General features: G+C 41.8%; 1 protein-coding gene across 1 annotated transcript; it reads left to right on the forward strand.

The window, feature by feature from the left end:
- Positions 1-5,125: 5,125 nt before the first annotated feature.
- LOC308365079 (cAMP-dependent protein kinase catalytic subunit PRKX-like) lies at positions 5,126-23,641 on the forward strand (the record flags this gene model as incomplete). The annotated part of the gene is made up of 8 exons (XM_080838410.1): positions 5,126-5,288; positions 9,254-9,422; positions 10,155-10,418; positions 11,726-11,845; positions 15,999-16,094; positions 17,613-17,670; positions 23,007-23,084; positions 23,516-23,641. The coding sequence occupies 8 exons, from the start codon at positions 5,126-5,128 to the stop codon at positions 23,639-23,641; spliced, it is 1,074 nt and encodes a 357-aa protein (XP_080694536.1).
- Between the last annotated feature and the right edge of the window lie 795 nt (positions 23,642-24,436).

A 24,436-nucleotide genomic window follows, 5' to 3' on the forward strand; every position in this document is an offset into this window, starting at 1 on the left:
GTCCGTAGCAGATGGAAGTGCCACAGCTCCCCCTGCTGGATAAGACTGCTTACAGCTCCTCTACAGGTAAGCACCACAGATGAACCTGCTGTTTTTCTGATCCGGTACCCCCTTAAATCCCCGTTTACCCCCACACCCCGCTTGTCCTTCTCTATATCCACAGGACTGATTTTCTTGACTGGTGAAATGCCTGGTATTCCACCCTGTCATTTCTGCCCCCCTGAAGTCAGTTCCTAAATACCCTATTCTTTGTCCTAATAATCCAAATTAAATCCAAAAAACACACACACACACACACATAGCCACACAATGGTTTTCCTGCATTTCAGACACATGGTAATACATTATTAATATCTCTGTTGACAATTCAAATGTAAACACACAGACGTAGGTGTTATATAGCCCAGCATCAGGCTCCTGAAGAATGTTGCACATTGATCAAGTTGTCTTGTCTGGCGCCTGCAGAGCATGAAGCCCAAGGGTGGGTAATAATATCTCAGATCTCGCTCATATTTCTCTTATCTCTCAGGCTCTGACAGCTTCTTGTATCCGTCTGTATACCCCTGGATAAGTATAGTTTCTCTGTTCACACTGACATCTTTATCAGTAGCCTTTTATCCTCAGGTTTTTGTTTATAGCTCTTTCTGCACTCTGAACTGACACGCTGAGGGAGAGAGACGCTGTGGGGTAAACAAGGGCCTCCCTGTGTACTGACAAAGATCACAAACAGATGCACATGTGTACACACAGGGACATGCATAAACAAATACGCGCACGCAGTCACACACGCGCACGCACACACACACACACACACACACACACACACACACACACACACACACACACACACACACACACACACACAAACACACACACACACAAACACACACACACACACACAAACACACACCACACAAAAAAAAACACACACACACACACACACACACACACAAACACACACACACACACACAAACACACACACAAACACACACACACACACACATACACTCACAAGTACACATACTGTATATACGGTGGAAGTAAATTTGATTAGGTTTTTTATGTATTTATTTATGTGTGAAATCTGCTGTATAGTTAAATGCATCTATACATTTTATCAGGGATGCCACTAAATGTCTCTTGAGTTGCTGTCTTTTGCTGTGCAACAAAAGCGCTAGACCAATATCAGCAGGTGGAAGCTATCAAATTGCAGTGTGTGTGTGCAGTCGTTCAGGTCTCTTGTTTTGTTTTTCATCAGTGGCCTGAATAATAGGCTGAAGAGATGGATGAAAGGTTTTTGCATTCCCAAAGATGAACACACTCAGGAGAGGAAGGCTGTGTTCCCCGTCACTTCCCCCAGGGGCCTCAAGGGGGCCCAGCCAACTCTGTATCCCCTCTGACATCAGTCACAGACTGCTCCTTCAAGGTAGGCCAGTCACTCATACCTCTGTTTTTAATTACCGTCTGGGGATGAGAGTAAACCCAGTGGATCCTCAGTAGCCAGGTGAGGTATTCATAGCTTAGCCTTATAAATATTCATGGCTGCACACACAGGAGGAGTGTGTGTGGTGAATGGAGAAGTTGGTTTACCTAATAATGAAGGAGGTGTGTGTGTGTGTGTGTGTGTGTGTGTGTGTCTGTGTGTGTGTGTATGTGTGTGTCTGTGTGTGTGTGAGTGTGTGCAGGTAGGTTGAGGGGGTGGGTGTACTAATTTTAAGGATGGATGACTGTATCACTTCCAGCATGGCAGATTTTAATTGTTAGCTATACAAACGTCGCTAATCTGAGATTCTCCCATTTCACAGTCTGATGGATGAGGATGGCAGGCTACTGGAGGTGACTGCAGCCAAGGTTAATCTAAAACTTTTTGATTGAGACAGTGTCTTTTCTAGACAGTAAAACTGCTACACGCACATGAGGTTTAGCTGTCATGGTTCTGGTGAGCATTTCACATTAGATTTCAGAAAGAAAGGAAACTGAGCTTTTCTTAGACCTGCATCAGTTTTGAAAGAGCATTAAGTGTACTCACGAGATGCATGACAAACTACGATGGTCACGAAAATAACTATGCCTGCCATTCAAAAGTCCTTTTTCATCAATGCCCTGTAGCATACTGATTGAATAAATGGTTCCTTATGTTCTTTCTCCTTCTTATTCTATTTGTATGGTGTTATCATACGGTTATGTACATACCGTACCGATTGCTATACATGTATGCTTAGCAAACAAAGATGGGAACCAGTGGAATGAAGTGATGACATTAGAATCTTTTTCTAATGCTCAGTAAAACAAATCTGAACCTCTTAGTTATCTGTGAAAAGCTATGTTGTTTTAAGTTCTACTTTTGGTCTAGTCATATTTGAGTGGTAACAAGTAATTAATGACTGCACACATCACAGGACGAGGTAAAGCAAGACAGAGCCACAGGGCTCTGGAGTACACCTGCATTGTCTCCTGTGATTGGTCAAAGGGCTCTGGAGTACACCTGCATTGGCTCCTGTGATTGGCCAAAGGGCTCTGGAGTACACCTGCATTGTGTCCTGTCATTGGCCACAGGGCTCTGGAGTACACATGCATTGGCTCCTGTGATTGGCCACAGGGCTCTGGAGTACACCTGCATTGTCTCCTGTGATTGGCCGCAGGGCTCTGGAGTACACCTGCATTGTCTCCTGTGATTGGCCGCAGGGCTCTGGAGTACACCTGCATTGTGTCCTGTCATTGGCCACAGAGCTCTGGAGTACACCTGCATTGTCTCCTGTGATTGGCCGCAGGGCTCTGGAGTACACCTGCATTGTCTCCTGTGATTGGCCACAGGGCTCTGGAGTACACCTGCATTGTGTCCTGTGATTGGCCGCAGGGCTCTGGAGTATACCTTCTTTGTCTCCTTTCATTGGCCACAGGGCTCTGGAGTACAACCGCATTGTCTCTTGTCATTGGCCACAGGGCTCTGGAGTACACCTGAATTGTCTCCTGCAACTGTCTGATCTTAATCCAGTATTGCAGTGTATGAAATCACTGACCTCGAGTGGAAGCCATCATCTGATAGTGTCATAACTTCAATATACTATGGATATTTCAAAACTGTGACAGTGAAACGTGACGTCCTTGTTTTCTCCAAGAAAGGCCACTACTGCAGTAGAGATCTGAGCGTGTGGATACAGCTTCTCATGTGATGGAAATAGTCCCTACCATGTTTAGTGTCACTTAACGAGGTGTGATTAAAAATGGGTGACTGGATGAATGAAGAAAAAAAAAACAGTGGATATTACAGCGGTTGCCACGTGAAGCTATAACTGCTTTCCATGGTTTTCTGGGACACATGAAGCGATGGCATGCAGAATGATTTAACATGTACAGCCACTTTACACAGACCCCTTAAAATAGGCCTGTAAATAAATGAACATCTCTTGCCTGCTGTAATCCAATCCAAGTGCTTTTTTTGCTCACCTGCAGCAAAGTGGTGTGTCATCATTATGATTCTCTGAAACAGGCATTAAATAATTAACTGAAGATTAATTAATTTGACTGGAGCTGAGATGGCATAAGTTATGTGCCCTGGTTTAATTTAAGAGTGTAAATTCGAGAATATCTATGACCCACTCTCTGTTTCTAGACCTATCTAGATATGATTGAAATAACTCTGTGCAGAGCACAGTGTCTGCAATGCCATCATACCAACAAAGTAAAAAAATACAGTATATAAAATGTGACTGATGTGATTCTAGAGATGGAAAGGTACGTGCCGTGCACAAGAGGCTGGGCGGCACAGTCAGTTGAAGTACACGTTTTAAAAAGACACAGAAGAATGAATAAAAAATGAAAGTGTGGTTGGCCCATCCAGGAACAGTGCATGCCGTTGCCTGAGGGTGCATCAGCATACTCTCCCTGACGGAGAGCACACATAGCCCTCAGAAGCCAAACCACTCAAAGTGTTCTGCACTGGAAAAAGATGCATGTCAGGAGAGGATGGGCTTGCATTATGCAACTCAGCTTTATTAGTTCCCTCTCAAGTTGTATTAAATTCAGCCCACCTCTCCCTGGCTATGCAAATGAGGCTGTAAATTGCTTTTTAATGGGCTGCAAACAATAACATTCAGATTTTCTTGGTAGAGAATACATCCATGGATATTTTAATCACCATGTTTCTGCAGCAGGAGAGGAGTTCCTAATGGTTGTATTGTATGTGACTTTTATGTATGCACATTATACATTGATGTGTATGTTAAACCTATACATATATATTACGTAAACACGTTTAAAACACACGTTTATTTCCTTAATGGTTCTTGTAGTACGCCTAAGGACTAAGTAGTTGAAGTCATTAGTGATGGTTGAGCTAACTAAAAGTATTCACGTTGCACCAGTCAGGAAGCAAGATACTTTTCTGTTTCAGTTGGTACAGGCATGCACACAACGCTGATAAATAATGGAGAGTATGGGCTGTCCACGACATTTTGCTTGCAGAGGTGACAGACGTCCATCTGACAAATAGGATGAATATAGTGTATGACATTGAGGCTCACCGTTTCAAAAAGGTGTGTTTTCGTTTTGAGAAAGGCAAGCCGTTTAGGCACCATTATTGTAATTGCTCGAATGTAATAGCCTATAGTACCATGGTCACACCGCAGTTAATGCGTCCTCTAAAGAAACAGTCCTGCTTGCTACCAGTGCGCTTAGACTCCACCTCCTCTCTGTCATTGTTTACATGTGCATGAGACTTTATGCATTTTATCTCTAACGTCTTAATTGGACAATTGTAAGACAGAAATCGCTTTGTTATTGTGCGTATTTACGAGGTGTTCTTTAAGATCCGTGTTTGAAAGAAATTGGATAATTAAAAGGCGCTTTCCTGACGCCAGCAACTTTTGAACCGTCCATCCACAGTGGCAATACCGCATAGGCTACTGAGGAAAATTGGCAAAGTACAACTAATCCGTTGCTGCAGAAGAGAGCACTTGCTTTAGGCTGCATGGATACTTAACACAGGATTGCAGGAAACAAGGAAGGCAAGACAAGATGAAACAATTCGCCTGGGATAGATCCAACTGTAACAGATGCAAAGGCTATTGCCCCTGAAACTCCGAAAACGTGAACCTGAATGATAGCACGGATGGTTTTGTGAGGATGACTGCCGCAAAAGCCACCACTGGTGTAGGCGACTCAGGGATCCCCCGGGACAGTGAGAAGAGAAGTGCCAGCAGTGCCTCACCTGCTGGTGCAACATCACTGGTAGTGAGAAGCACAAGGGGATATTCGTTGGACGACTTTGAGACGGTTGCTACTGTTGGTGAGTGATAAAATGTAACGAGAATATTTCATCGTCGTCCAGTTTTCAGCCATGTCAATTTTTGATTGTGCGCTAACTTAGTAATGAGGCGATTGGAGAAATGTCTAAAGCACTCCCTGTTCATTAATTTGAAGATGTCCTCACATGGCTTCAGCGGTTTAAGTGCTGAATATAACGAGATCCCGGTGCTTCGTTAGCAGTTCTGGTGTGTGCCCTCTTTAAGTCCAGAGACAGTGGGGTGAAATAAATCATTTTTATCATGTGCTACAGCTGTGTTCTCTTTCCTTAGCTACAATCCTCCAGATGGCGGTAGCCTCATTAAGTCGAAGCGTTTCTGGCCCTTTTAGAAAAACTCACTATGCAATAATTGAATTGAGTGATTGGTTGACACCTAAACAAAACTACAACACACAAACTACAAGCCTACCTTCTAGTCATGGAAAGTACATGTCGTTTACCTGGCGTCTAGTCTTACATGTGTAAAGTAAATAAGTGAAATTATCTAGCTGTTAGTTTAAAAGAGACTACATCAACTGTATAGAGATGCTAAATAAAACGGCTCACGATACTGTTAACGTATTCATTTGCCTTTGTTTAGGAGTTATCACATGGGTCCCACGTCTAATTCGTTGCCCATGCTAAGCAAAGAACAAACAATTCAAAGAGATGTTTTGTGTGAAGGAAAGGTCCTGATGAGAAGCAGCAATGCGCCTAACTTGCTGAAAATAAACTTCGCCTAGCTGGCCTATGCATCTAGCTGTGTATCTACTGAGAGTTGGCGATACCATTCAATCTCTGCTGGTGGGTGATATGGGGACGGAGGTTCCTCAAAGATTTAATAGTCAATCTGAATGAAAAGCAGCATCATTTAGGCCAAACTGACATCTTCCATAAACATGCTTTATTTACCTGGTTATCTGGAGGAAGGAAATCATGGTTTTCATTTGCCCCTTTCACACACAATGCATATCTGAGTGTCTTATCTAACCGGTTGAAGAGACTGGTATTTTACAAATGATGGTGACTGTAGACGAATGGTAAGGCACAGATGTGCCACACCCATAGCACCTGCACCTTGTCCAATGTAATGCAAGGGTGGGACTCCTGCTTTTGCCTGTATTTTATTTGTATGTAGGAACATATAAGAAGTTCTTGTTCCTTATATGTTTATGTGAGGTGTATTCTGAGTTGTCATTTATCCTGATTTTATTATCAAGATATAGATAACATGTTAATGAAAAGAATAAAAGAGGCGTTAGTTAGACTGACCAATACTGTTTGGCACAGACTGTGCTCTAAACAGTAGCCTACAGTGGCTGCGCTCATCTCATTTCATCCACAAGCTATTGTCTGTCACACCTGGATGAAAGTGTCTGCAGATTGGAACACATGAAACGTATTAAGGTAACGAGTAGTCAACCAAAGCAGGTCAATGGACAGGGGAGAAAAAAACTGAAATCCCCGGTATGCACACATCCCTTATGTGTGCTTGCCTCTCTTACTTCAACTAACCGGTTGACCATATCAGTTGCGTCCTCAAACATAATTGTTAAGTTAATAAGTACATCGTTAATTCAATCGGTACACTTTTGCACCATCTCTGGTCTTAAAGTGGTCAATCACCACAATGCACGGTGGTACTTGAATCTGTCTACCAATATCAACTAGGAATTACAGTTTTGCCAACACCATTCATGTGTGCTTGGCCCCCACATATCTGCCCATCTCACATAAAGGAGATTGTGTTTTTTGTTGTTATAGCAAAGAGTTAACCTCTGCTTATTTCTTCTCCAACAAACAAAACCGGGCTATGTCTCAAGTCCCTGCATTACAGCCTGACCAAATCCACCCTAATGTGGACATACTCGCTCACACCATAAAACTTCCACTGTCACCTACTCACTGACTGAGATTGACAGGACATCACAGGTGGCTACAGCAATCCATTAAATGGAGTATAATAGGCCACATATCTCTCCACACAACCTTCCTTTTCTCAACATTCTCAAACATCACCTGAACCAAACCCAAGTGTTCCTCTCTGTAGCGGCCAGATGATGGCGCTGTGCTGCATGGCTCCATGAGCAGGCTGAACTGCCATTGGATCCTTTGACTCTGGCAAAGTCACCTCCAGGATTGCCTTAGCACATATCAATTTCCCCCAACAAGCTAGTCATTGATAACTCCAAAATCAATTTCTGAACTGCTACCATATACATAGCAACAACCCAAACTGTACATTTACTTCAGTGTTGTTGATAGCCTTGACAATGTATTTCGTAATTCCTACTTCCTATTTTTCTGTCCTATGTCACTCAACATTGAGTTATGCCACCTGTGTAAGCTTTTCAACAGTCTCTCTGATGTGGAACAAATGATCTCTTCATCATGAAAGTGTTCTACCAGCTTTCCTGTACTAACAGATAGACGTCCACATTTGTTGGGTTTAACCTTCAGCCTTGCCTATTTCAGATTATCATTTCATTTAGCTAACAGCCACAGAGTACATGGATCTTTCTCCTATTCTCCTATATGGCTGACTTATTATTAAGTGCTCACAATTATCCATTATTTACTAATGAAATATTGTGTCATGCTGTTAAAAGATTTTCCAATTTTAATTGAGTACATAGGACTGACATTTAGACTTGAAAGATTACACAGGTTGATAAGGACAAAATGCACTTTAACCATCTGCCATCACTTGTCTATAACCAGCAAGGCACCACTAAGCATCTCGGTACTGGATCCTCTGTGGTTGCCTGTCTGACCTCAGCATTAGCCTGTTAAAACTCACACCGTCTAGCCTACGGAAGTGAAGGTAGTGTTAGCTCACTGAAATTGAACCTATAACATTTAAATTCATGAACAGTAGACTTGTATTACATACAAATAACATTACAAATTATATTACAAATAGAAACAAGAGAAAGTAATCTGAGCTAAAATAGTAGGCTTTAGGTTTTGTTTTGTGGTATTACTATTAAGTTGATGGTAGAAATGACAATTACTCTGATCTTTTTTTCAGTGAAATGAGTTAATTATGTCTCCATTATATTATCAGATATGGGATGATTGGGTGCACTACAAAATAGTGAATAGTTTTCATCCAGCATTAGTTTGTGCTGTTTGTTATTTTAATGCATTTCTTCTTATCAGAGCAAGTCAGCTGTCACTGAGGCTATGGCTCACACAGACACAGTCTTTGTCTGTGGCAGTTTTTAGGATAGACATGGAACATGAATTTGATACGGTTGTGAAAGGGCACAGTCTTCAAGCTCCACAGAATGCCCTTTTACCAAAACACCAACAAATCTTATTCTCAGGAAAGTATAAGTCTCATTGTGCACTGCAATACAAGCTTATAAGGAGCTACCTGCAGTAGATTCTGTAGTTATTTGATAAAGAACATCAAAATATGTTCTGATCTTGATGGTTTATGGGTCTAATTAACTGCAATATTCATAGTTGTTTAGGAGACAGAGGTGCGCACACATATTGGTTTTCACAGAGTGGATTTTATGTTATTTGCTTTCATCTCCCCTTCACATGACTACATGAACTTGGCAATGTTTTGAAAAGTAGTTATCTTACAACAACATACCTTTAAAATGATTTCTAATTCAAATTCGCACCTAAAAAAAACGTACAATCTTACAAGATTTCTTCAATTGCTTTACAAAGTCTGTCCTCATCCAGGCTAATAGTTCCCTGTTTTTGATCAAAAGGATTTATGGTGGAAATGCTAAAAACATAGCTAAGCTGTTAGATGATTCACATTCTTACACCAGCACCTGAATATCGTCTTCTCCTGTGTTATGACTGGAAGACCTACATCCGATCATAACATTATTTGTTCTTACAGTAGCTGATTCATTTGATCTATATGTTGCATTTAATTTCAGTTACAGCCATTGTTAATGCACAGTTATGTCATGTTGAATCTGCATTTGTTTGGTCTTTAGGAACAGGTACTTTTGGTCGTGTGGCTCTGGTCAGAGAGCGGAGAACAAGGTGCTATTATGCACTGAAGTCCATGAAGATTGCAGATGTGATTAGGTTAAAACAAGAACAACATGCACACAATGAAAAAGAAGTTCTTATGGAGGTGAACCATCCCTTCCTCGTCCGACTGTGAGTCCCTGCATGGTTGTCAATAGTTCGATTGGTCTAAAGGAAAAGCTTCCTACAGTAAGGCAAGACAAGTCATCTTTAGCTATTTACACTATATCAATAGTTCGATTGGTCTAAAGGAAAAGCTTCCTACAGTAAGGCAAGACAAGTCATCTTTAGCTATTTACACTATATCAATAGTTCGATTGGTCTAAAGGAAAAGCTTCCTACAGTAAGGCAAGACAAGTCATCTTTAGCTATTTACACTATATCAATAGTTCGATTGGTCTAAAGGACAGGCTTCCTACAGTAAGGCAAGACAAGTCATCTTTAGCTATTTACACTATATCAATAGTTCGATTGGTCTAAAGGACAGGCTTCCTACAGTAAGGCGAGACAAGACATCTTTAGCTATTTACAATATATTGTCAAGTTCTTGAGGAATTAATCAAAGTGATTGTTTAGCCACAGTATCAGACAGGTGAATAATGTTCCAATATAAAATCTGCACTTGCACATCAAATCTTTACATTGTGAACATACTTAAAGTGTATGTGAAAAAACAGCTGAAGCTGCGCAGTGTCTTGTAAAATATACTGTCTTGATGGTGCTGTCATTTACCACCTTTAAAATGTGAATCATCCACAGAGAGTTTTATGGTGTACGATTTTTACAGAAGTGACTTCCATGATGCTTTTAGGCTGATGGCACTATGAAACTAGACTGAATGAACAGAGGCATTTGTGCTCCTAGGTATTGGACCCATCATGACGAGCGCTGCCTCTACATGCTGATGGAGTATATGCCTGGGGGAGAGCTATTCAGCTATCTACGCAGCAAGGGCAAGTTCAACAATAACACTGGACTCTTCTTCTCAGCGGAGATTGTGTGTGCCATAGAGTATATGCACGCCATGGAGATAGTATACAGAGACTTGAAGCCTGAGAATATACTACTGGACTCTGAGGGCCACATCAAGCTTACAGACTTTGGCTTTGCTAAAAAACTTGTGGACAGGTATGGATTACTTAATCATCACCACTGTTGACATACTTTAGGTCGAATCCATAAGGACCTTGCAGGATAAATAACTAAATAACAATTTCTCCCTATGAACATTTATTTGATTTCCAGAGCACATTGTGTAGAGAACAGATTGTCAAAGCTGTCCTAGAGGAACCTGTATGATCACTGTAGGCTAATGAAAGTTACAGCTAGCACATGGGTTTAACTCCTTACATGATTACACTCAGTGCCCACATTAAGCATCATATGGAGTTTAAGCAACTCATCAAAGTGTACAGTATATTGGCATTTTCCAGTAATACATCTGTTGCCAACTAAGATCTGTCTTTCACAGTTTGAAACCTAAACCAACACCTTTACCACAGGCATCATTTATAATTATAAGTTATCATTTTTGATTTTTAGGTTTCTTTCACTGAAGAATGCGAGGACTCGCCGGTTTAATTTATTCTAGCTTTTCATGCAGCTAACACAGTCCTAAAATCTGCTAATGGATGAGTGGAGTTTTCTCAGCAATGACTCACAGACTAAGTAGACAGGATATTATGCGTCACTAGTGCCATCCAGTGGATGGAAGCCTGAGCACGATAATAATTCTGCCAACTAATATGAAATTAGCAGCAGTCAAACGACAGTATAGTCAATGTATTGTTTGACTTAATTTCACCTCCTATAATGTTCACTCTAACGTTGCGTTTTGTAAATTCATCGTTGACTTCAGTCCTAGATTCTTGAAAAGCAACATTGCTAGTGGTTTATTAATGAATCCCTTGTTATGAAAACAGAAAAGAAGTCAGTTTGTGTGCAGGTGTATGGTAGTACAGAGCCAACAGAGGCAGACAGAAATCACATTATCATTACACCTGAGATAAAGAATTTTTATAAGAAGTTATTGTTATGAAGACTTACACACAGGCCACAGGAGATGCTGCACATGTATAGATCTTTGTAAGACATTACATGGTTGAAAGGAGTGAACTAATGCTGATACAGACTCTGCCTCTCTATATGTAATCAGAACCTGGACTCTATGCGGTACATCAGAGTAGTTACACTTTGACACACTCTGCCTCTCTATATCTGAATAGAACCTGGACTCTATGCGGAACACCAGAGTAGTTACACTTTGACACACTCTGCCTCTCTATATCTGAATAGAACCTGGACTCTATGTGGAACATCAGAGTAGTTACACTTTGACACACTCTGCCTCTCTATATCTGAATAGAACCTGGACTCTATGCGGAACACCAGAGTAGTTACACTTTGACACACTCTGCCTCTCTATATCTGAATAGAACCTGGACTCTATGCGGAACACCAGAGTACTTGGCCCCAGAAGTCATCCAGGGCAAAGGTCATGGAACAGCAGTGGACTGGTGGGCCCTGGGGGTGCTCATCTTCGAGATGCTTTCCGGGTAAGTCGACCCTCTTTTAAAATCATGATATTGGCCAAAAGCCGTCCTGACGGTATTGTATGTTCCATCAACTACGTCAGCCGTAGTAAACGCTGGATTCCCATAGCAGGACAGACGTCCACTGTATGGTACAGTCATTTGGGTGTCGTGATGTGAGATGGCAGGAAGCCTCTCAGACAGCACTACGAAAGCAGCGCTGCCTGGCGGATAGTTTGCCTCAGTATCCACTGTTCACTTGCCAAGTCAGCCATTGTGCTGGGCTGGACAGAAAAGAGGTTCATTCAGAGTTGTAAGGCTCATATGTCAGCGTCTCGCTAAAGTGTGGTATCCTTACCAGCGTGGGATTATTATTAGTCTTTAAATAATATTACTGTTGTTTGGTCCAATGCCAGACTATGAAATGAGGTAATCCAATATGCAACTGGGAGGTAAGTCAGTATGATAGAGTTTATTAGACCCCGCTGGTGTCGTTAAGGATAGTGACGATCTTACTGAATCAAAAGATGGCTAAGGTGAAATAGTTTCCCTCAGAATTTCGATTCAAATTGTGAAACTGGATTGTGAAATAATTCTCTTTTCTGCTTTGTTTGTTTTGGAATTCAACAAAGGTATATTCATATGGAACGTCAAGATATGACATGAAATGATAGATTATACAATATGTTTTTTGACCATTATGATGTGATTGGTTTAGGAACAAGCTTAAAAACTATGCCCTCCCACCACCAGAGGTCATTCTAGGGCTAGAATTGAGATCCACAGCACGGCACCCTCTGAAATCTCAAGTGATTGACATGTTCTAAACCCTGTGGAAGTCCACGCAATTACAGCATCTTAAGAATTGCAACTAAATGGGTTTATGTCATAATCAGACTATTTATATACGATGGCTCATATCAGTGGAAAAAAAAAAACCTCTTACCCCAAACATTTGATAGCCATGTTAGCTTAAAGGATTTGGGTAAATTGAGTCTGACTGGCCTACATTCAGTCAGCTTGGCCATGGAGTAAGTGACCTTAATTTCCTACAAATGAGCACCGGATGTTTGGATGAACGTGCTTATCGTGGTGCCAATGATAACTGGCTTGGGACTGCGTTTCTTACTCAGGAAGGGGTTAGAGTTCATTGAGTGTAAAATGTTTAGCACATTTAGAATAAGAGGGATTTTTATAGCAGATTTTATGGCGGTGCTCAGAGAACCCCCACATAACCGACCCAGACAGAGACTATACAGAGACTTCGACAGCCCTCTCTCCATGTATGTGGAGCTTAGTGTTGACTTTGTGTCAATGCCTCTGCACAGATAAACATCTAAAGTGTATTGGATTTCAGCCATAATAAAAGTGCTAATGAGTTTAATAGAAAAAGAATAACATCTCTCAATGTATACCTTTCATCAGTGACCTTAAATTTGGGAATGCGTCTTGCACTGCTAAAAAAGGAGCCATTTTCACCTCATCTAGGTCATATTCCATCTACCTACAGGCTAAGAGACACATGGACGGCACACATCCTGTGTGTATTGGCGTGGACTTTCACTGATTATGCCAAGAAGACTCTACATGACTGTATATCCCCTTTGACAAGCTAAACGTCTGCTTCTTGTATTGAAAATGTCACGGCATCAAAATGGCGTTTTCCATTCATTCACCCCTTGATAGAAAGATTGACCTCCTCCTCACACCCGCGTGCCCCCGTGAGCCCCACTGATGGCTCCAGCTGATGTCCCCCCCCCCTCCCCTCCCCCAGCAGTCTGACTCACTCGGCCCTAATCTCTATGTACCTTTCACAGGCCCTGTGTGTGGCTCTGACCCCATTCCCCCTGTAGAGTGGCCCATGTGTGGCTGCGGCGGCGGCGGCAGGGCAGGAGACCATGTTATCATTGGCTTCCAGTCTGCTCCTTCTTGGCAACGGCTCAAAAAGGAAGGAAGTTTGGCTTTCCATGGTCTTACTCTGCCATTGCGAGCAAATAAGATGAACAGTCTTAAGAGAAGGCAGCGCCACACCGAGCTAGTGTGGGAACTGGCAAACAAGTTCCCTGGTGTTATTTTATTTATCTGTGCTGGCTATCTGTTCGGGAGAAGAGTAAGGCACTTAATCCAGGATGACATGAAGGAAGAGAGTTGAGCATGACACCATTGCTTTTTAACGGCCTTGAGCGTTTGCAAACGCATGAACCGTCCTGACCTCTTTAGCCTTGGATTACCAAAAGGTAAAGGCTGCCAGCCTCCTTATATGAAGCAAACACAACCCACCGCGTCCGGTCACAGTAAATCAGGCTCACTTTGAAGTGTTTGCCCCTTAAGTGAATGTCCTTTGCCCCTGTGGTTCCGGGGAGCTCAGGCGTTTTCCCTCAGAAGCCAAGACTGATGGTCTCTAAATTCTTAGGTTTGGAAACCTTCATAATGGCATACTTGTTTTGTCAAAGGTCTCATACTTGCACCCTGAAATATTTAACAGGTCTTTCCGAAAAGCACCTCTTATTCCCTAAGGTGAGGTGATGCTTCAGCTTTAGTCATGGCCCTTTCCACATTACGTAATGCTCTCGACATCTGGGTCACCTCTGACTAAGCCACCCAAATGTCTCCTGATTTCAGATTTTCATTTCTACATAGTTTGAAATATCTCTATAGTTGCACTGTACTGGCTTCAAACTGTAATTAGAGATCCAATTTTAGTGGTAATAACTGTTTTAAATCTCAAACAGTACATGATTTATGACAACTGCGCTACTGAAAAAATTTAGGGGTGCTTTAGCTGTCAATGCATCATTTAACTCCAATTCAATTGTTATTTCTAGGTGCTTTATATACTATAGGTACTGTTTGGAAGTACTCTGTATTTTGTACGCTGTAAGCGCTCCCATCCACACACAGTGGAATATCAATATTCTATCAATAATACGTAATTATACAGAATATGTTCTGATTTTAAGAGTTATGTGTTATCTAAATGAAAACAACTGTGCTTACTTTGGGTAGAGTCTACCCCTGAACTGGGGATTTACTCTGAGGTCCATGAAAGAGTAATGTTGGCCAGGGCACAGGTGTTACATAAATACAGAGGGCTTGCATAACAGTGTGAAAGTCTGCGCGGCCATCTATTAGGACCTGCTTGAATAATAACCGTCTGGACAGATTTGGTGCTGGCACTTGTCTCCTTCATGTCCAGACTGGGCTGACAGAGTTGTCCTGTCCTCTCTCACTCCAGGCGGCCTCCTCCTCCATTTTTGCCATGCCTCTGACTTTTTTTTCATCCTGTAGAAGTCATTTGTACCGTTAGTCTGTCGCCCACTGACCCACAAACTAGATTTAGAGAGACCTCAGGGACTCCCAGAGCTCTGGTGTTCATAGTGTGTTTAGAAGCCCTCCCCTGGAAAACCCATTAAGCCTTGTGCATTAACGTCCCTTGGCCAAAAAATCATTAAAAAGTCATAACAACTCCTTTTACTGTTGAACCTCTGAATTAAATGACTATTCAGTTATTTCCGTTGTAGATTAGCAAATGTTCTTTTTACACTAAACTCTGGGACAGTAAGCTGTATACTATCAGAGATCCTATAAAATATCCTTTTAATGATCACAAATAGGCCTGAATACTTGTACTATTTTGCCAGTTTGATCTGTTTTTTGTTTGTTTGGTTGGTTGTTTGCACCTGTGCCTTTTTGAAAATAGTTTATTTCCAGAGGACTACCTAGAAAAAAATGCACTGTCAATGAATACAGAAGAGAATAACACAGTGCTGTTCAATTCATTATAGTCACTTGAAGTGTCATTGACTTACAGCCCCTGATTAACAAGCAAAGAGAAACTCTGGGTTTATTTTCACATTCACGGCAATGGGCTTACCTGTACTTTTAAAATCTCAATAATTTGTCAACTGTCTTGTTGGCGGATGTATATGAAAACATGAGAAAAAACGTGAGATATCATTTATTAAACTAAATGCTCATCTATATGCTGACTATTCTGGCATTACAGCTGTCATGTTTCAGTGCCTTGTTCCAAGTTGGAGGATGTGATTAATGTGGTTATTTCCAATGCATATTTTACAGTAATGTCCTTCTATGAATCATTTAATCCCACTAGTACGTTTCCAGCCATTGGCTAAGTGATGTGTGTGTGATTTATGCTTCTTGCTTTCTGTTTTAGGCATCCTCCCTTTTTTGATGACAACCCTTTTGGCATTTATCAAAAGGTTCTTTCTGGCAAGATGGACTGTCCCCGCCATCTGGACTTCTATGTTAAGTAAGAGCAGAGGAGTGCCCGATGGTGAAAATGCCTCGGTTTCTAAGAAACGTCTGATTAGGTTATGTCTCACCTGTTCATCATTGGTGAACTTCCAAATGAAAAGAGGTTAGATCTTTGCTAGCAGGCTCTTAATGAACCTCCAGGGATATGGCTGTTATTTGTATCAGATCCTGGTAATGTAGTTATGTAGAGTGTTTATTGTGCTCCTGATGCTAATGAGAAGTGACCACCAAAGAACCCAACATAGAACTCCCCTATGTATCTGGTGTGTGTTGTAGTTCCAGGCCATACACGCTCGTGTTGAAATCAGTCAGCTGCTAGAATTATTCAGAGAAATTGCAGGTGTGGAGAGAGATTATTTTTTAAGAAGTGACAACAAACAGCATATGTCATAAGTGTGTGGAGAGGTGATTTATTACCTGGTAATCATCACTGGAGATATTCAATTTGAACGAGGTATAATGGGATCAGATACTAAACTGTATGAAGTATTGTGAAAGGTGTCCACTGAACTGACTTTATAGCGTTATATATCTAAGCAATTGCCATCAACCTTGCACGGCTTCTGCCTTTGCCTCGACAGAAAGGCTGTCAGGTTACATCACATTAATCTAGATTTAGACAGCTGCAGGAAGAACAATAATCAACAATAAGAATTAATGTGTATCCACTTTCCTTTCAGCTGTCTAAATAAAATCCATACCGTAGATGTTTGATCTTCTCAAATATTTTATGTCAGCTGTGAATCATTTTAAGTGATGTGGAACGTAGACTTACATATGCAGAAAACAGTTAAGGCACAAAAATGGGGAAGCTTTGATGAAATGTCTATCATGTGTAGTTGAAAGTAGGACAGCTTGCATTATCAAAGTAATATATCAAAAAACCTTCAGTACTTCCTGTTCCTTTAGATATGTGTTGACACATTCATGGCAAACAGCAAATGTAGCAATAATATTTTCTAACATTAGCTGACAGCTGTCACAATGCTCTGGAAAAGGGAAAAGAAAAAGAAACAGGACTGGAATATTCATACGGTACACATTTGAGAGCCTGTCACGTGACTAGGAGATTTTGCCTAGCACTACCAGAGCAGGGGCGTCCCTCTCTACCTTCAAGAAGCTCTTGAAGACCCAACTCTTCAGAGAGCACCTCCCTTCCTAACTGGCACCTTGGCTTAACATGCACTTAAGCAGTGACAGTCCCGCACTTCTTTTTTTCCTTTTTCTTTCTATGTCGCTTTCTAAAAGCAGTATTTATTGTTACACCAGTTTTTTATTGCTCTTAGCTTGACTGTTCTCTCCCTTGTACGTCGCTTTGGACAAAAGCGTCTGCTAAATGACTAAATGACTAAATGTAAATGTACACAACATCATCTGTATTTCCTCTCCTTCTACACTCAAGCACTCTTTTCCTGTCTTCTGCTTCTTAAAGAACCATGTTCATGATTAAGAAGGCATTGTGGGCGACCACTTCACTTCGCTTCACTCAATTTCTTCTGTTGTCTGTTTTTAGAGACCTCCTGAAGAAGTTACTTGTTGTTGACAAAACCAAGCGGCTGGGGAACCTGAGAGTAAGTGGCCACTGTAGCTTGAACCCTGACCCCAAAGAGCACCTACCGCATGCCACTCCATTCTTTCTTTCCTCCTGTCGTGACCTGGAACAACTAAATCTGTTTGAAAAGAAAAAGTTTCAAAGCAAGTTTCGCTCCCCCACTTCCCTCTCTCAGCATGAGAGCGAACCAGCCAGTGTTGTTTTTCAGCTGTTTGTGCGTTTTGGAGCTGACTGACCCCCTCGGTCTGGGAGATTTACGGGCTGAGGCGCGTCGCTGCGTGTCCAGAAGCTGCCTCTGATGTATTTTATGACGGCCATTAATGAGCCTCTGCACCGCTGAGGTCAAGTACATTTAACTCTTTGTGGGGCACAATTGAGCCGTCATGGGTCAGTGTTATTGATGGTTGGGGATTGAGCTATGTTGGGCATGTGGAGAGCCAAAGGTCCACACCATGCCTACAAAGCACTCAACAGTGGGAGATAAAGACACAAGGGGCCCTATCTTGCCGATCAGAAACGCAAGTAGGACGGCGCCAAGCGCAAGTAGCTGTGTGGGCGGCTCTATGGCGCAGTTGCTATTTTAACGGCGGAAAAAACACACTTGCGTCCAGCGCAAGTGTCAAAAGGGTTGGTCCAAAGGAGGTTACTCAGCCATAGGTGTGGTTTGGGCGTAATATGCAATAAACCAATCCGAGCGTCATTTCACATTCCCTTTAAGAGCGAGGAGCGCATAGTCCATAGCGGCTTGTTATTTTGATGGCGGAATTACCTGGTGGAAGACCGGAAAAGTTCACAGCCGAGGAGACCGACGTGAGATTTACACCAATTTTTTGGCAAGCCATATATAATTACAAGGAAAATAAAGTATTTACCACTTGAGGAAATCATTGTGATACCCATATCCAAGATATTTTAAAAATAGGCATACATCTAGCGTAGCCTACACATTGACCCAAATGATTCAGGTTAATTGAAGCTGCGTGACATTTGATTTATTGTATGGCTTTGTAAAAAGCCGGGAGATAGATATATATGGGGATGCGAGAAACCCTCCAAAAGTAAGCAAAGTCAAGCAAGCATGTCAAGATATTGCCGTGATTGTTTCTGCAACGGGGCACCCGAAAACGCTATAATGACGTCCGGAGACGTGGGACATCCAAGCTGGAAGGTAACACACGTTCTCGTGCCTTCACGGGAGGTGGATCTGCCTCGACCCATGATCTGACGGCAGCAGAGGACATCGCCACGTCTACCCTCACGCCTGAGAGCCTGCAGGGATTTGGGGGCATGGAAATCGGCACCCAAGCCAGTGCACCAGCTGACCAAACCCAAGGTACATACATAAAGTCCACATACACAGAGATGAGTTTACAAGATTTATAATAATACTGGCATTAAATAAATGCAACAAAGCCATACAATAAATCAAATGTCACGCAGCTTCAATTAACCTGAATCATTTGGGTCAATTGTGTACGCTAGATGTATGCCTATTTTTAAAATGTCTTGGATACGGATATCACAATGATTTCCTCATGTGGTAAATACTTTATTTTCCTTGTAATTATATATGGCTTGCCAAACAATTGGTGTAAATCTCTCGTGAAGACGACAGAAGTAAAGTGTAGCCTATAGGTCCTATACTGTGCGGGCAAGCACATGCGCCCTTAAAATAGCGTTCTGAATACGCGTTACAGACTTTAGACATTGCGCCTCACATTAGACCAGCTTTTTTTTGGTCAATGGCGCACGGCGCACGGCGTTGTTTTGAAACTGCAAAATACCACTTGCGCCAGAGAAACGCCTTCTCTGTTCCGCCCCCGCCCATGTCGACGCAAGTTCATTTCGAAGCGCGCCTCTGGAGGAAAAATCGCGCTGTGCGCCGGGTGCAAGATAGGAATTATACATGCGTCGGTGACAATGTCAATTGCGCTGGGTGCAAGATAGGGCCCAAGGTCTGCTACACCATGCCGGAACAGCCAACAGTAGGAGATAAAGAGAGGTCGCTTCTCCATTAAAGGAGGCAACCATTTTGCCTGAGAGTTGGTTTTTTTTTGTGGCCTCACCTCTGGCGCAGTGGCCCAGATGATGAGTCTGTGTTCTGTGTTAACACTAGTCATGGTCAGAGGTTATGGAGATCACACCCCTGTCTGAGTCCATGTCAGCTTTGTCCTTCCAGTGAGGTGCCCGAGTGTCCAAATGCCCAGCTTGATGTCTTCAGGGAATGGCTGAATGGCTGGAATGAAGCACAGGTTTTGTTCCAAGTACAGTGTATATTGAACAAGTCATGATTACTCCCATAGAAAAAAAATGAGAATAATTGGATTCTTTGCTGTTATTTTTTGAGAAAAATTGGATTCATTTAGCTTAGTTTGTAGGTCGAGTGAAACAATATCTCCATTTATGAGGGAAATAATGTTCTGGAATGCACTGTTTTTAGTCTTCCCCTGAGGTTTTTACATATAAAACCTAAACATGGAGTGGTTATATATATGGTAGCAACAGTAAAGGTATTTGTGCGTCCCAAGGTATATTCTGAGATTTAAACCTTTTCATTTGTTAAGTAATTTAGCTTAGCTATAGTTACACACGAGAAAAGGAAATAATTCCAACCTGATCCAACCCCCTTAACGTGTTTTAACCCCCATTGTGGCTCTGGCATGGTCGAGTTTGATGCCTTTTCCTGTGGTGTCTTTTCTATGACTGGACTGAAACATGTGAAAGCTAGTATATTGTACTGCTAAAACAATAAGCACAGTTGTATGCCCTGTGTAAAATCACTCACACACCTAAAAGAACAATGCGGTTTTAAAGATTGCTCCAAAGTGCATGTGTCAACCGATGCACAACATCAGTGCCTGCAGAGAATGATTAATAATTACTGAAGTTTGACTCAAGACAAAATGAGTATTGACATTTTTGTATCTTCAGTTGTCAAAGCCTGTCTCTGGCCAATTACTCTAGGGTATTCAATTTTTCTTCCCATTTTATGAGATTAATGTCTGAGGAAAGAATTCACTTGAGTTTAGATGTCACTGACTTCAAGTAATGTCACTGACAATAACACTGAATCCAAAACAACAAACACAGAAGCGAAGCCTATAGGAAATGCCGTCAGCAGTTATTGAAACATTTCCACAGTAATGCGCTTGAAGAGGGAATGGTAACCCCTGTATTAATAAGGCTGCCCCAACACTAGTGTTAGTGCCACATCTATGAAACAACAGCAGAATCACCAGGCATGGGGATCAGTAGTCTGTCTGCGTCTGTACATTAGGCATTCATGTCAACTTTTGCTGATTGTCCATAAATTATACAGATTTCCCCCCATTTAAATTGCTTATAATACACACAATTTACGAATTATAAAAAAACGTGGTTAAAAATGTATTGTGTGCTAGTTGATTTGAGGGCGATAACTCATGAACACACGGACACACACGCACACACAAACACACTACGATAAACATATAACAGCTCAACGCTTCTTCTGGAAGTTTCTCACATTATGACTTATTGTTCAAGCAGTAATTCTTATTCATATGAAAACTATAAGGCCTTTGTATTGTTGCCCAATAATAATAAGTACATTCATTCTTCTCAGCTTCCTTACAGTAAACTGGCAGGCATTCGAAGGGCTTGACGTATATGAATAGGTGCTTTCACTCCCAGGAAATGTTTGCCAGGAAGAAGTTTAAGAACAAAGCCTGTTGGATGCATTCAGTTCTAGTTAGCAGGCCACATCAAGGGCTTTCCCCAGGAAGGAGTTGTAGCTTGAATAATCCTCCTCTTTGTCATGACTTCACATTCATTTTTGTTGAAGTGAGTATCCCAGTTGAGTATACTCCGCTCATTGTGGCTGATGGTGGTGTTGTGTTTGTCATGTTAGAGTAAAATATACAGCTTTTAAAAGCTTAAGCCTCTCACTTGTAATTTCCCCAGAGAAGCCAAAAGCTAGCATTCTGAGGTGAAAGGCTACGCCAACCAGTCATTATGTTTTATGTTGTAATAAGGATCATTTGAATTCCCATGTGCATTTACTGTGGTGCAGCGCTACCACACATTTGGTTTGCAAAAGTATTTGTGACTCAACTCAAACTTTGACTATGTATTTGAGCGTTATGTAATACATCAAAGTCTAGTTTTTATATCTGTTTTTACAGTTACTTATATTTAAATAAAACGTGCCCCTTTATGTAGGACGTGCTGGGACACAGAACCCAGAGGGAAAAAGGGGCATATTCTCCGGGCAGATTCTTCTGGAACATCTGGTGCTCAAACTGTGTTTGTGTCTGTCTCTGTGTTGGTTTATCAGGCCTGTAGGAAGTTCTCCCCAAGCTAGCACAGGGCAATTCAGTGCTTTCTCAGAGAGGTGATCCAAGTGTGTGTGTGCGCATACAGTGTAGAGTCATTGAGATAGCAGCTGTGTTGACACAGATTACTGTGGAGAAGCACTCTTAACACCCCGGTCTCCATAAGCAATGGACAAGAGTTGGCAGATCGCCTACTAGATCCATATAAATGGCTATGTCTTTAGAGGAGCTGTAGCTTTTTATGTCTTCATGCCTTACACCCTTTCCATAGCATTTGTGACCAAGAGTGATCTGGTTCACAGGTAGAGTGCAGTGGTCACTACATGGGTCATGGAAGAAATGTTGTCCTTTAGTGTGAAGGTAACCTCCGAAGAAGCCTTGCTGTGCAAATAGATGTCTCCCCTCTTGCTGTGTACACTTACTGTGTACTTAATCTCATTATTTCCACAAACATTCCGTTGTGTTAATTAGCGTATGCTATCTGTTGTTGTCATAGGATTGATAGCAAGTTTTTTTTTTTTTTAAACTTTTTTTTTGTGTGAAGTGTGTGCTATCAGTGAGGTGGTTAAAATAAGGTGGCTGATATTCCCAGATGGGTGTGTGCTGGGTAAATGTGCTTTAGATACGGAGCAGGGCTTGTGAGAGAGGCACTGGGACTTGTCAGCTGAAGATTCCCAGAGTCCTCACGGCCAGGCACCGGCCAGGAACAAAGACAAACTGTGGGGGATCACTTTATCATCATTTGTGTTCTGTCTCCTCCTCTGAACTTTCCCATGGTAACACTACAGTAAGTGGGGACTTAGCCACCAGACCAGGCTTAGTGGAAACAGAGAGGAAGAGAGGGCCGTGCTCCTACATGCATGACCCACATGAGTTCTAATAATATACTAGTCTTCCGGAATGATTTATAACACACAGTATATTGACGTGCAAAACCTATGAGAGAATAGTTTGATTCTTTTTTTTTAGTATAAACATCTTTAAATTGAATTTACAGTAAGATGCTAAGATTGCTAAATGAAGATTCATTTTATCTCCACAGAATGGTGCTGATGATGTGAAGAGACATCGATGGTTCAAGGTTATTGACTGGGAAGCTGTACCACAAAGAAGAATGAAGGTGATTAGAAATACTCACTTTATGTTTGGGAGATCAGTTTTCATCTGTGGCAGAGCGAAATCAACTTTGTAGTAATCTAGACTTTTAAGTAGTAATCTAGACTTTTAAGTAGTATTTTAAAGTGCCTTGATATTAATTTCTAATCCTGCAGAGAGTATGCAAAGCCTTACTTATTCAGTTAAACAGTGCAGTAGATCTGACTGCATCCCTGTGTACCCCATTTGATATCCCTGTATCTACATTTACTTTTATCCAAAGCGACTAACAAGGATGTACTGTATACTATTTTACACTGATGGCACACTGCACCTCAGTAGCAATTAGGGGTTCAGTGTCTTGCTCAAGGACACTTTGACAGGGAATCAAACTAGCAACCTTCTGATTACTAACCTACTTCTCTACCTCCTGTACCACTGTCACCCCCTATCTAGCCACCCATAATTCCCAAGGTCACCCACGAAGGAGACACATCAAACTTTGACTCTTACCCAGAGGAGAAGAGGAGGAGGGAGCCACCTGTATCTCCAAAGGACCTAGAGACATTCAAGAACTTCTGAATCGCCCTTTCATTTTCTCACACAGTATTACGGCTGCAAGGTACTTAAGCTGTAGAGGGAAAGGAGAGGTTTCTATTCTTCACTGACCCTGCGGAAGGGTCACTTGAGTGGGAGGGGGACCTACTGGACCATGGCTTGACAGTGCATGTGCAGATTGTTGTCAGTTGCTCTTTTAAGTAGGACACAAAGCAGATGTGGCCAGGAGTTACACCTAGTTTCTCTTCCCTAGAGTATCAGGAGAGACCCGAGCAGAGACATTTTTTTTTGTAAGGAGAGACCTCTCCTCTTCTCTTTTCTACAGTATCGTACTCACATGGTGTTTGATCAAGACAAGGACATGATGTTTGCCTTCAAACAAATGACAATGGAGATCAAACACCTAAACCTAAATGTCATCTACAGACAGTAGACTGTTCATCAAACTCAGTTTATAGTTAATAGAGGCACTGTTTAGAAATATAGGAGTGGAGGGGCATTTAGAGAGGCTTAATGATTGCTCCTTGTGTCTTGCATTGTTTGAATGGATCACATGCAGTGGCACGTCTAAGCAAAGGTCTCTGTTGGCGACCATCAGTCAGAGGGCTTTCACAGTCACAGTACATTTGAATTTGTCTTACTAAAGATTATTTTATTTCTGTGCTTTCCTCTCTCCAGTGTCCCCACAATATTTAGGTCATCCCCTCGTTTGCCTGCAGTCTGTTTAAGGGGGTCTGATCTTTTGGCCTCTGGTTACATACAGTAGGTTTAAGTGGACTGTTCTAGACCTATTAAAAGTAATGAGCTCCCTCTAAAGAG

Source organism: Sprattus sprattus, assembly GCF_963457725.1.
Source record: "Sprattus sprattus genome assembly, chromosome: 5".
NCBI classification, from domain to species: Eukaryota; Metazoa; Chordata; class Actinopteri; order Clupeiformes; family Clupeidae; genus Sprattus; species Sprattus sprattus.